The sequence below is a fragment of the Pinus tabuliformis genome, chromosome 7 (assembly GCF_031772625.1).
Source record: "Pinus tabuliformis cultivar Carrire ecotype Pingquan chromosome 7, CPIR1, whole genome shotgun sequence".
NCBI classification, from domain to species: domain Eukaryota; kingdom Viridiplantae; phylum Streptophyta; class Pinopsida; order Pinales; family Pinaceae; genus Pinus; species Pinus tabuliformis.
The window spans coordinates 1,473,977,954-1,473,990,601 of NC_142293.1; the positions used below are offsets into that span (position 1 = coordinate 1,473,977,954).

A 12,648-nucleotide genomic window follows, 5' to 3' on the forward strand; every position below is an offset into this window, starting at 1 on the left:
GTCTTAGAATTTAGGATTTTGATCAATGTTGCTGCTTCAGTTGGCTTGTCTCCCAATACTTCCCTCACTTGTTCTATCAATGTTTTTGACCTCTGTATCAACTCTTCCTGCTTGAAAATGATTTGGATTGATGGCCAAATCTCAGTTATAGCTTCATTGATATTTGTCCATATGTTTTCTTTAGCTTGTGCTAGAGTTTGAGCCATTACTGACTCACTCTCTAAAAACTCTATTCTTTGAGCAAGCCTGTGAGATTTTTGTAATTCTTTTATATAGGAGTTATCATTCTTCAATTTATGTTCCTGTAAATTCTTCAACTGTTCTTTCAATTTCTCAATCTCCTTTCCCTGAATGGACATCTCCTGCATGGCTTTAACCAATTCGGTGGCAGAATCTGTAGTCGGTGTTGGTGCTGTTGTTGATGTTGAAGCCTCTGTTGTTGCAACTGCAATTGGTACTGCAGTTAGTGGAACTATAGCCAATTGTGAGGACTGCTCCTCTTTGAGCAATTTTTCTAGTTCCACCTCCATTTCTCTAATCTGGACATTTTGTTCAATTATTATCTTGAACATGTCTGTGGATCCTTTGTAGATGGCAGCTTGAGCTTCTTCCCCAGAGCTACATTCTTTTTCCTTACAATCTCCTCTACTGCCTTTACATCACTGGGGTCATAACCTAGATTAATGACTAAGTCCTCTAATGACTTAATTCTAGTATCTTTTGCCAAAGATGAGATTTTCTCCAGATTCAGTTGTGATTGTATGTTGTTGATGGAGGCCTACAGTTTTGAAGTTTTCATGGCAGTGTTAGTCAATGTAGAATACAACATCTCTCTAATATGTTTGTGCATATCTATCTGATCAATTAGATGGTTTTGATTTGTGTCAAAGGAGAAGATTGTCTTCTTGTAGTCTGCTAGTGATTTTGGGAATGGAACATGTGCCTGTAGAAAAGCCATTTGCATTCTTCCTTATTCAGTATCAAAGGCTGAGAGGAGCCTGTGTTGGGAAGAAAAATTTTGATCCTAGAATTGAGTGTATGTGCTGGTCTTTAGCATCTCATTCTTCTGCTTGATTGCTTTGTACTTAGCAAAATATTTGGCTCTGTTTGGCCTTGAGCCAAGTCTGTTGTCTGAGCTACATCTGGAGGATCTTGTGAAGCAGAGGAAGATGGAGAGCCTACAAAAATGTCTTCTTGTCTTGTACCTACAAAAATGTCTTCTGGTGTTGTTGAAACATGTTTACCTGTCATGACTATAGTATGTTTTCCTTCATCATCCTGCAAGAAAACTAGTTTTGGATTAGTTTTAGGCTTCTTTGTATAAATTAAGAATTGCTTGGCTCCAATTTCTGTCACTAGAGAAGACTCTTCTTCTCTAGGCCTTTTATCATGCTTCTCCTGAGGGACTGGTGTCTGTGAGGTGACTGTAGATAAAATCTACTCCTCAGCTTCTTGCAAGGTGTTCTCTTCCCATTAATATTTGTTCATAAACTTCTCAATCTCGGGCATGGGAGTATGAGAATAAGGAGTGGTCTTCTGCTCCACTCTTAGACTGGAAATTATGTTGAAGGGGTCATAGGACCAAGTGAAACTTAACTGAAAGTTCATCTACTTGAGAAGTGTATCTACCTCAGTGCCTGCTGCCCTGTTGTTGCATATAAATGGTCCCACTTGTGTTTTGAGTTTGAATTAGACTTTCTTCTTGGCCGAGACAAACTGCAAATCATCCATATTGATCATTTGCCTGATATACTCCAATGAGAAAATTCTCATAGGAACATATTTTGGTAATCTAATGCGGCCAGATCACAACCATACACCATATTTTCTGTGTAGTTCTAGTACAAGTACCAGTCTCTTGTTTTGGCTTGATCACTAAGGTGTAAGGTTCTTTGAATCTCATAACCTATTATGGGTTCTACATTGTTGTTTAGAAGACACACCACTGTATAGATAAACTAGTCAATGAAGTCACTGAAGGTGAAATCACTTGAATTCTTCCTTACTAAAGAGGTCTGATGTATCACTGATTGTGCATTATCTTGATCATCTAATTTATGCAAGGTTGTTGGAAATTTGTCTGCCTGATGAAACAAAAACATGTACACTAACACTGATGAATGTTTAAACATTCCTTCAGTTGTGATCTTGAGGAATTGGTCATGGATGTTGTTTGCAAGGAATTGACTAAAATTAAATATTAAAAAAGGTTTTTCTTCTGTTGAAATGATGGACAAAAAACCTAAAATAGGTTCATCTACCCATTAATCTAAGTGGTATCCTAGTAGACAAGACAATAATAACACAACTTGTTTAGTTTTTTCAGGAAACATAGTGGTTGGGTATGGTGGATTCTTTTTTGGGAGTTGAACATCTTTTGGCTGGAAAATATCAAATATCCTAGCTCTCTGAGGGAAGGTCAACTTCTGGTAGAGTTCCACGAGGGAATTTACAGAAAAATGGCTCAAAGAGTTATTCTGTGGGATTTGCAGCATTTGGTTAATGGACTTTAGGGTTATGGTCAGCAGAATGTCACCATTCTAGGCCATAATGGCTCTTTGGTTAAGAATATATATGGATTGACACCATATGACAAAGTCTGGAAAAGGATGAGTCTAGGGAAAAATGAATTGTGGCAAGAGGAATTCCCAAAGGTTGATTTCATCACTCTGGTCCAGAAAAGTTTACTTGAGCCAATTGTGCAATTCGAACAAGTCGAACTCACAATTGATCTCTACAATTTTGTAGTGTTGATCTGCCAAGGGTATATGGTCCAAGTCAATTGCAGGAAGGATCATTAGATTTTCATTGGTTTGCTTTGACTTTCCTTTAGGTGCCATTTTTCAGAATAATGAGGAACAGAGATGAGGAGTTTGATCTTTACCCAGGAAAATTCAAATGTCTAATGAGGAATCTGGTCGTTGTGACAGGTACGTGATCGAAATGGCTGACTGGAATCTGCAGAGGTGACCAAGAAATCAAGCAGATGAGGTGGTAGTTTAAAATCATGTACCTGTTTATCTGAAATGCACTGGGAGCAGAAAGGATCCAGAGTGATCGCTTTAGGGATTCTTATAAGCAATTAGGAGTTTTCTTTTACTTCTGGTCTGTTATGGAGCGGATCGGTTGCCAAGTAGTGAACGTTCGGGAGGTAAAAAGCATGGTGTAACAAGCAGACTACAACGGAACTAGAGCGGGGAGGCCACGTGGTGAAATAGGAGTGGCGAGGAAGTAGGGACGTGGCGGAGGAATGATGTGATGGGCATATATAAACTTTGGCAGGAAGATGAGTGGTTTTTGTGGGGGTAGGTGGTAAGTAGTTTGGAGCGGGGGGGTGCGAAGTAACAAGTGCTCGCCACGTACTGTGGGGCCCGGGATTGTGAATACCACTTTTCGGACCCCCCTACTGATAAAGATAGAATGGGCAAGGGGGTACAAACTTAATTCCTCGTCGTTGATCCGAGCGGGGAAGATCTCAGTGGCTGATTTGTGCGTGCTCAATACTGCAAACTGATAGGTTAATTTTGTCTTTTTCAACTTTATAACAAAACCCAAACTTTAGTGCCAAGCGCCTTATTACATATTAATTAATCGTGTTTAAATTACACGATTAAACTAATTAAATCAGGATTAATCTACACTAAACATAATTAATTTAATCCTAAAGGCGCATTTTGTCTTGCAAGCCCATATTATTTTCCTAAGATTGCTTCTACCCTATCCTAATGCATATTTAAGCAATTAACCCAAGTTTAGACACTTTTGTTAATATTCCTCTAATCTACCTATTTATTTCAACCAAGATTAGGCTTGATGATTGATTTATTATCTAACCTATGCAGCGTTTTTAACTTAGTTTAATCATGATTAAACAGTATGATCAAACTATACAATTTATTTCTATGTGACATTTAAACAAGCTGCACACTTTTATTTGAAAAACTTCTAAATTCATTTTAATGCATTTTTTATCGTGGCATTTCAACTTGCTCACTTGCATACATTTTTGGATGGGGTTTTTTCATTTTCTTTTTCTCATATACATTTTTTTTATACCCTCTTTTCATCATTATATATATATATATCATTTGCAGAATACAATATTATTTACAATTTCAGCAACTAAAAGGAAATAGCCAAATCATCAATTGAAACTATGAATCATAGGACCCTAACATCTGGAATGATACATAAAGTATTATTACTTACAAAACAAAAAGGAGACTTCAAATCTCGTCTTTGATCTCAAAAGCATATTGTGGAAGTTCAATTCTTAAACATTTGTATAGACCTATGTTGAGTAACAAGATCCCAAATCTCTTCTAATCTCAAAAAGCATTTTCTAGACACTTGTGCCAAGGCCCAGTTCTTGAGCATTTCTCGAGAGACTTGTGCTAAGGCTCAATTCCTAAGCAATTTGTCTTAGTTGCAATGCTAGTATTGAATGTATCTTTGGTCAAGGAGCCTCATTCATGGACCTAGGTGTTGCAACACCAACTAAAGTTACAACTTACACGATTCGTAGATGCCATCTTTCTAAATAATATCCACTTTACTTTTCATTCCCTTACAACAATTCCACCTCACCAACAAAAAATATACCACTGTGAAACACAATCCTCATTAGAAATAATAAATTACATGGTTGACCATGGGGTGTATGACCATATATTTCATACTAAATGTCCCATATTGGGAAATATTGAATGCATATGCCCTTATACACTTGTTAAATGAGAATTCCCTTATATACTATCTCACTTTTATTGAACTAAAATGAACTAAATAATAGAATGAATAAAAGAAGAGGAATTCATGTAAGGAATTTTCATAGATCATATTCTTCTCTCTCAAGATACACACTTATAAGCATATATTTTTGTGTGTATAAATATAAATATAAATATAAATATGTTTCTAAATAATAAAACAACACACCAGAATAATAAAGAGAGAGCCATGGATAGTTGGTTATATAAGTGGTCTATATTAAAAATATATCAATCTTATAGCTTGTGGAGGATGGTTTTTTCAATGCCATGCATACTTCTCCAGCAAAAAGGGGAGTAAGTTTCTCATGAAAGACCAAAAGCGTAAGAAAAATGCTTTAAAAAAGGCAATGAGAACTTTGGTCCTCCATATATATAAAAGGTCTAACATTGATCGTCCATATATAAGGCCCTTGGCTTAGGTTCCTCCGGAAGTGAACATTCTAAACCTGGGTAGAATATTTTGATTGATTTTTTCTCATGATCCATGTAGATACATGTTTTGATTTTAAAAGCTCTATTCCTTTTTGTACAAAGCTCTGGTGATATGATTTTGATTTTAAAAGTTCATCCTTTCTCCTACAAAGCTCTGCTAATATGCTTCTAGAAAACATGATTTTGATTTTTAAAGTTCATCCTTTTTCTTAAAAATCTATGTGGATGTGTTTCTGGAAAACATGCTTAATGGATAAACAAGTCGGACATACTTATAAAGAAATACGACTATTGTTCATTAGATATTTTCTCCTAAGCTAGAAACATCATAACTTCAATCCAAAAAACTCTGCCGTTAACTGGTTTATATTCTCATCTTGAATTTAATTCTAGACCCTGCATTTATATAATATAATCACAAAATATTTATTTCTACGTCCTTCATTTATGTCATATAATCACAAAATATAAAAAAGGAATGTTGGATCTGCAATGGAGATTTTAAAATTAATAACAACATCCATTTTATGAAGCAATCATTCATTGTAAATCAAGCTCTGCCCACTTTGGGTATCGAACTTGCTAAATGAATGAATAATTATTATGAGACCATTGTTCTATTATAAAAAAGAATTACATAGGAACAAGCTATATTGGATCTCTGTGTATAACGTAAAAATATTTCAACTGTAAGACTGAACATGCATATGAATAACTTAGTTGTTGATGAGTTAAGATCACAACGTTTTCAATGTTTTTTTTCGGTCAAAGAGGTTCTTTGACATATTTTCCTCAACTTAACTATGAGATAAACATGTATAAGAATACTACGCAAGTTCATATAACCCTCAAGTGGAAAGATAAAGAAATTTTCTTCAAATGAAAATTGCCTCCCAAGACAGATTAATCCTTTTCTTCACATGATTTTCTATTTCAATGAAGACACATGAAGAGTTTGCAGCAGCAACAGACGAGAAATCTCACATAAAAGAACATTTACCACTTCAAGAATATTGCCCACTAGAGTGTCAAATGAGTTCACAGTTCACACTGCAACAGTTATGTGGCTAAGGAATTGCCACATTGTCAAAGTGATAAACCTTTTATTAGCTAGTTATATACTTCCATGTGCTGTAGAAAATAAAGCCGTAGGAAATAATAAACATAATCATTCGAAGTGGATAAAATTCGAATCTGCAAACGATCACACAAAAAAGCATGGTATAAATAAGTTTATATTGTAAGGAAAATGTAATGCATCAATTTATTGCTTCGTTCCTTTGAGAAAAATCAAGCAGTCCAGTCAATGAGCAAATTTAAAAGACACATCTATACAGGTGATTAATGTGCCAAACATTTTCCACAGCTAGGTTTCTATTTGGACCATTTACTGTTTAAAAATAAAAATGAAACTCAAGAATAATACAAAGCAATATGACTGTCATATCGAATTTATTACAATATTATGTGTATGAGATTGTATTCAGACTTTGCCATTACCCATGGTGTCTGAAAGATTTATCTTTGTCATTCAAAACCTCGTAAAATGCTTCATATCTATAATTTTGTTTCAGGGCATAGTTCTATAAATTTGTTTACACTGGAGCAAACAGGACCATGGAAAATTTCCACGTGAATGCAGTGCTGGATACAGAGTAATTATTAAAAAATAGCTTTCCTAAACTTTCATCCGTGACTCTCACGATTATAGATTAGGAAGCATCCCTTTAGAAGTTAAATTAAAGACTTGAAATGTCTCCAAATTCAGAGCACGAAAGAACATTCAAATTGTTTTAGCTTGAAAGCGTTCAAATTGGTTTAAATTTTAGTTTGAAAGCCAAGAAAATTTTAAGAATTTAAAGTATAGAAATTTTGATGAATTTTATTAGTCTTTAACATGCAAACTATGATATGTTTAGCAAAAATTTTGAAAAAATATTCAAGTTTCTAATGGTTTTATATAGTTTCTATAAAATTGCAATAATTTTATCCTATAGAATTGGAGAGAATCATTTATAAAAAAAAAATGGAATTAATAACCTTTTTAAAAGAAAATATAGAAAATGAATCCATCTATGAAATTTAGCCCCTAAAATTTTCTATACTTAAAAAGACAATTATAAAATACAATAAAAACGTAATTTGTTAAACACCATAGAGAAGTTGAGAATTTTCAAATTTTATTTTGTTTCAAACATATAAAAATAAAATAAAAAATAAAAAATAAAATAAAATAAAAAAATGTAATCCTATTCCCGTTACATCCCAATCCCAATCGCTTAGCATTAGTCTAGAGCAGATGCTGGGCAAGCTTGATTAGCTGTTGTAAATGGAAGCTACCAAATGCTCGGTACAAAATATCCAAGGGAATATCTTACTTGCAACCACAACCAACACCAAAATATACTCCAAAATCCACAATGGACGTTGGAGTACCTATCCCTGTATACCCTAGGGCAGTTTGCGCCACCGTGGCTTACTTTAAGAGGCACTATAACAGATTTCTTCTAAAGGATAGCCACGTTGGAAGAATTCAATGATTGTATTGTAAATTACTGAGATATCCATGATTTGGAAATTAACAATGTAAGTTTATTCCAGAGGTTAGAAAATGGGAGTAAGAGAACCAATGTAAGATTTTCTGCCCTTCACAGGACACTTTACACATCAAAGAAGGGTAAGAGTTTATGCCCTTCACAGGGTACTTTACACATAAAAGAAGGGCTAAAATTCTCTGTCCCTTCAAATGATAAGCAACGAAAATATTACTTCTCCTGAAAAGCACTGAAGAGGTATCTTGTAAAAACATTAATTTCTATTTGACTTTCAAGTTATGATTATTTTTTTCTATCTCTTGTTATTTTTAAAGCTGGAAAAGCTGAGATCTTATACATAGCTCCATGCATATTAGGCACCTGCAAGTTCGCACTGTGGCTTGGGAGGTCAGCACCATGCCACTTGCAAACTTTCAATGATCAAGGGAGTTCTCAAGACTGGAGGAACAACCTGGTAGTTGTGGGAGTAGAATTTCACTCATTAAAACTTAATATTAAATTGGTAATGGTACCATTGCCCAATATGAAAGGGGCATGTGGATTAGTGGTAGAGCAACCTGTCAGCTAGGGGCAGATTCTGGGTTTGGTTCCTAGCCTGTCCAATTCTCAACGCTGGTCAAATTTGATCCTTGTTATTGTATTGGAGTATAACTGTCAGTGGTACTCAGTACAAAGTTGAGCTTGTTCCTGAAAACCATAGACCATACTAAAACAGGTGGGCAAAACAAGCATTTCAGAACTCAGAGACCCCTTCTAAAGGTGCAAGCTGTAGTGGCTTCATCGTTTTTTTAAGAAACGGTTCCATTGTTTCGTTGAGATTGAAGTCAAAGCCTAAACCTGAAGCTCTGCTTGAGCCCAAAGAAAGTTATCGAACAAACAGCTTCAGGTAAGGATGAAGAGGAAAGAGGCATCTCCCATTTTGCATTCAAAAATAGCAAAAGCTTTAAGTGTCTCACTTCATAAAATGTCACCTCCAGCCAAGGAACCTTTCTCAATTAAAAATTTGTATACAACTGCGTCTGGGAGAAATGCAAAATTTTATATATATTCATTATTGCTTTGTCTGAAACTTGCCAATACGAAAATATTTGTCAGACTTATTTAGCAGTTGTGGTAAATATTTTAAAACTCTGTAAATTAAGAATATGTCAGATGGGCAAGAGATTGACCATTAAATTATCAAACTCACACCCATCCCCAATTCCAAAATTGAAGACGCCTCTAAACATCTCAGGTCGAATTGTCACTCGTGTAGCTATTTCTTTGATGGTGGAATTGGCAATCTCTGTGGCATGATTACGAGTTCACAAGGACCAAGTGCTACTCTCAGTATGGCAGGAACAACCCAGTAAAGTCGGTGCACGACCTTGCTTTCGAAGAAATGACATTGCAGAACTAGCGACCCTTGCACCTTCGAGTGACTTGGGGGCCTTCCATGGCCCAAAACCAAATTCAAAAAATCCCCCTCGCAAGTGTTCTTTTAGGGGCCTTCTTTTTGGGTAATGCAAAAGCAGACCAATAGGCATTTACGGTGTACTTATCCTTTTGGGTGCTTTGTTCAAACCTTTCAGGGAAGGTGATCCGGGTGGTAAATTGGTAATGCCCGTGGACATTGAAGTCTGACACCATCTTGAAAAAAAATTGAACATCGATGTTCAAAATTTTTTAAGAAATATTGGTAGATCAAGAAATCTTAGAGAAATGGTGGTCTCTAAAGACACAGCATAGTTGTTGAGATTTCACTGGCACTAGAATGAATTAACATAAAGTTTTTTCGATTTTTAAATAAGCTACATTAAAGATGATGAATACTACGAACAAAACCATAGGTTATCATTAATCTGGAAAAAAAACACTGAATCAAATTTATTCCAAGCAGCTATAACGAATATTGAACAAAACTGTAAATGACTAAATTGTGGTGACTAAAAATTCATAATCGACGAGAGTGGATGGACTTCCAGGCCACGACGACACCATCAGTGCCTATGACACCACTCTGAACAAAATTGAATAGCGATGTTCGAAATTCCAAGTTGTATGCGCCTAAATTGTGATGACCTAAAATTCATAAGCAACCAGAGTGGATGGGCTTCCAGGCCACGATGACACCATGGACGCCTAATAAGTATGCTAATGAGTGTGGAGTTATAATTGAGTAGCCTTAATTGCCTGCTCAAAATCAAAATCAGAAAAACAAATAGATACAACCCTTCTGCAATAAACCCTGCTACCCATGTACTCATATGGGGACCATATAATTTTTTTTCAGACTTCAATAGGGCAATCAAACAAAGAAAGAAAAAAACAGACAAGGGAGGGTTAGAAAAAATCATTCATACCTCTGAGCATACTTGGGTGAGTTGTTGAGAATCTCAAACCTGGCCTTCTGGGCCATTGCACTCTGGGGATCAGAAGCCATGGGAAAACGCCACCCCGAGGGATGGCGTTTGAAGAACTCCCAGTCGGGCACAGCGACCAGCAGGGCGAAGAACACTCCCACACCATATGTGATGATCATTCTCTTAAAAGACCAACTGTAATACCCCACAACTCCCGCAATCAGAGCCGACACAATCAAAGAATACTGCAGGAATTGCAGTAGAATTTCCTGCGACCGAAAACCCTCAGTACCCATTTTTCTTCTCCTCCTCCTTTTCTATTTCAGGCACCAAATAATGAGATTTTTCTTCTTTACTGCCTCCAATAAACCGGGGCATGCCCAATTACAAACCCAAACCAATTCAATTCAGTCATTAAAATTTAAGACGATGTGGTTCAGCACAATTTCGGTGGCAGTCCAACTACTTCTTCGGGAATCAAGCTCGAAATCCGAATACGTCCAAGTACAAACATGTTCATCTATAGCCGACGTGTTTTACATTGAATTGAAGAAAGTATCTATGGCTGCCGACTGAGAAAACATTAATGCAGACATACTGGTAATCAGCGTATGCATTGAATAGATTATTTATTAGCTGGTAGACCGGTGAGGCCCATGAACGTGCTAATGGTTTGTAATTATTATAGTAAATATGACCAAATTTGGTTACAAATTTTCAGCTAGAATTTATTGTTTCAGTTCATTATGGAAATTTCTCCTTTCCAAAGGATTAAGAAAATTATATCATAAACTTCCATATCTTTATTCTAAATGACAGTTCAACTAAATAAGGAAACCATTCTTAAAATGCAAAAGTGACATCGCGTTCACCTAAACAGAGTTTAAACATGAAAAATATTATATTATATTTAGTCACAGGGACGTTGAGGGTGTGATGGAAGAAATTTATATCTAATAATTTGTAGACAATTTCTTATTTATAATATTTTAGAGTTTAAGTTAAAAGATATAATAGTTTTAAAATTCATTCCAATTTTGATATTTAAAAAATTAACATTAAATATTTTTTTAAATCTAGATTATAATGAAAAGATTAAAATTATAAATTATAAAAAAAATATTAATTATATATATGAAAAGCAAGTAAATAAATAAACATGTAGGAGAGATTATATATATATATTATATATATGAAAAGCAAGTAAATAAATAAATATGTAGGAGTTTTACATTTGGGGATTGGATTTGATTGAGCACTTAAGTGAGAGTAAAGTTTTGTTTGATGAAGGATTAGACAAAGTGGGCTATTCCGACGATCTTTGCAAGGGTGCAAATACCTGGTCAATTCTTATAACAAATGGTTAGTTGTACGCGGTGTTTTCGAGTCTAGATGGAGGTTGGCAAAGTCAAGATGGGATAGTACTTCATTAGTGTGAGGAGGCCCTGAAAATGCCAAACATTCCTCACATAGGTGTTTAGGTGGGGTTGGTACAACTGCCTTTATGGAAGGTACATGATTTGGGTTTGATCCTGATCATCTCTTAGCTGGGGGTTGATTTGCATAAGGGTATCACAAATACTTTTTTGGGTGTTATTAATTCCTCAAGACATTTTTCCTCACATTTTTGGAAGGTTGAACCATCTTGTACTTGTCTTTCGCCGACATCTAGGAGGGTTTTTCATGGTTTAAAAGGTTGTTTTTTAGTGTTCAATCCTAGAGTAAATCAGATTGGCAATTGTCATTTGATACGATCTCATTCTCTCAAAGTAGTAGATTGTAGAATCCTCATATGCTAGCCTGTTTCGTGAGTTGTGGGTATCCATGGATTTGTGAAGAGGTCAAGAGAAGAGAGAGATGAAGGGCAGTTTTGTGGGGTGGAAAGAGGCAGGGGTGTACACCTCAAGGATAGCGGTTTAGAGCAAACCCATGGTGACAAGATTCAGTCCAATGATGGAGATTTTAGGTCATCTCTGGAGCCCCCTTTCTTATTGAAGAATTTGATAAATAAGGGGGTAGTTGCATGCACAAGGTGATGCATTGGTTCTAGGGTAGGTGAAGAAGAGTTTTAAGAAGCTCTTATCTACTCTTGTTCTCATGGGAAGGATATGTTATCTACATAGCCTTAGGGAGTGGGACTAGCTGAAGGCAAGGGGACGAAAGGCGGAGAGACAATCTGAGGAAAAAGAAGAAGTGCATCAAGCCTAACAAGTCTCCAGTGAAGTTAGTTGGTGAGGATATAAAACTTGGTGAGGTTGTAAATATGGCTAAAATGGTAGTTATATGTCATGTGAGGGGTCGATGTTTCAATATTTGTATCTTAAAAGAATGATCTAACCTCAGATGGTCTTAGATGCTTAGTTATGTCCCTATAGGCTACATTCTTCCAAGAGGTTTGTTTGCAGTATTTTTTAAATACTCAAGGGATGCTAATTTCATATTAAAAGGTACATGGATGTGGGATTCAACCCTAGATTTTCTAAAGATATGGATCCCACTCTTTGGTGCTAAAAAATAAAGGATTGACCTAATCCTAATGTGGGTAAG

The 12,648-nt window shown here is 35.7% G+C and overlaps 1 protein-coding gene across 1 annotated transcript; it reads right to left on the bottom strand.

Annotated features, from left to right (window-relative positions):
• Positions 1-6,057: 6,057 nt before the first annotated feature.
• LOC149253376 (signal peptidase complex subunit 1-like) lies at positions 6,058-10,750 on the bottom strand. The gene is made up of 2 exons (XM_089456819.1): positions 10,102-10,750; positions 6,058-6,398 (listed from the first exon to the last, which is right to left on the bottom strand). The coding sequence occupies exons 1-2, from the start codon at positions 10,395-10,397 to the stop codon at positions 6,311-6,313; spliced, it is 384 nt and encodes a 127-aa protein (XP_089312945.1). The 5' UTR covers positions 10,398-10,750; the 3' UTR covers positions 6,058-6,310.
• Positions 10,751-12,648: the final 1,898 nt, after the last annotated feature.

Excerpts from the sequence above, each read along its gene's own strand:
- LOC149253376 (XM_089456819.1), bottom strand. The coding sequence starts at position 10,397 with ATGGGTACTGAGGGTTTTCGGTCGCAGGAAATTCTACTGCAATTCCTG. Across the intron at positions 6,399-10,101 it reads TCACCCAAGTATGCTCAGAG|ATTCGAATTTTATCCACTTC; the intron begins GTATGAATGATT and ends GATCGTTTGCAG.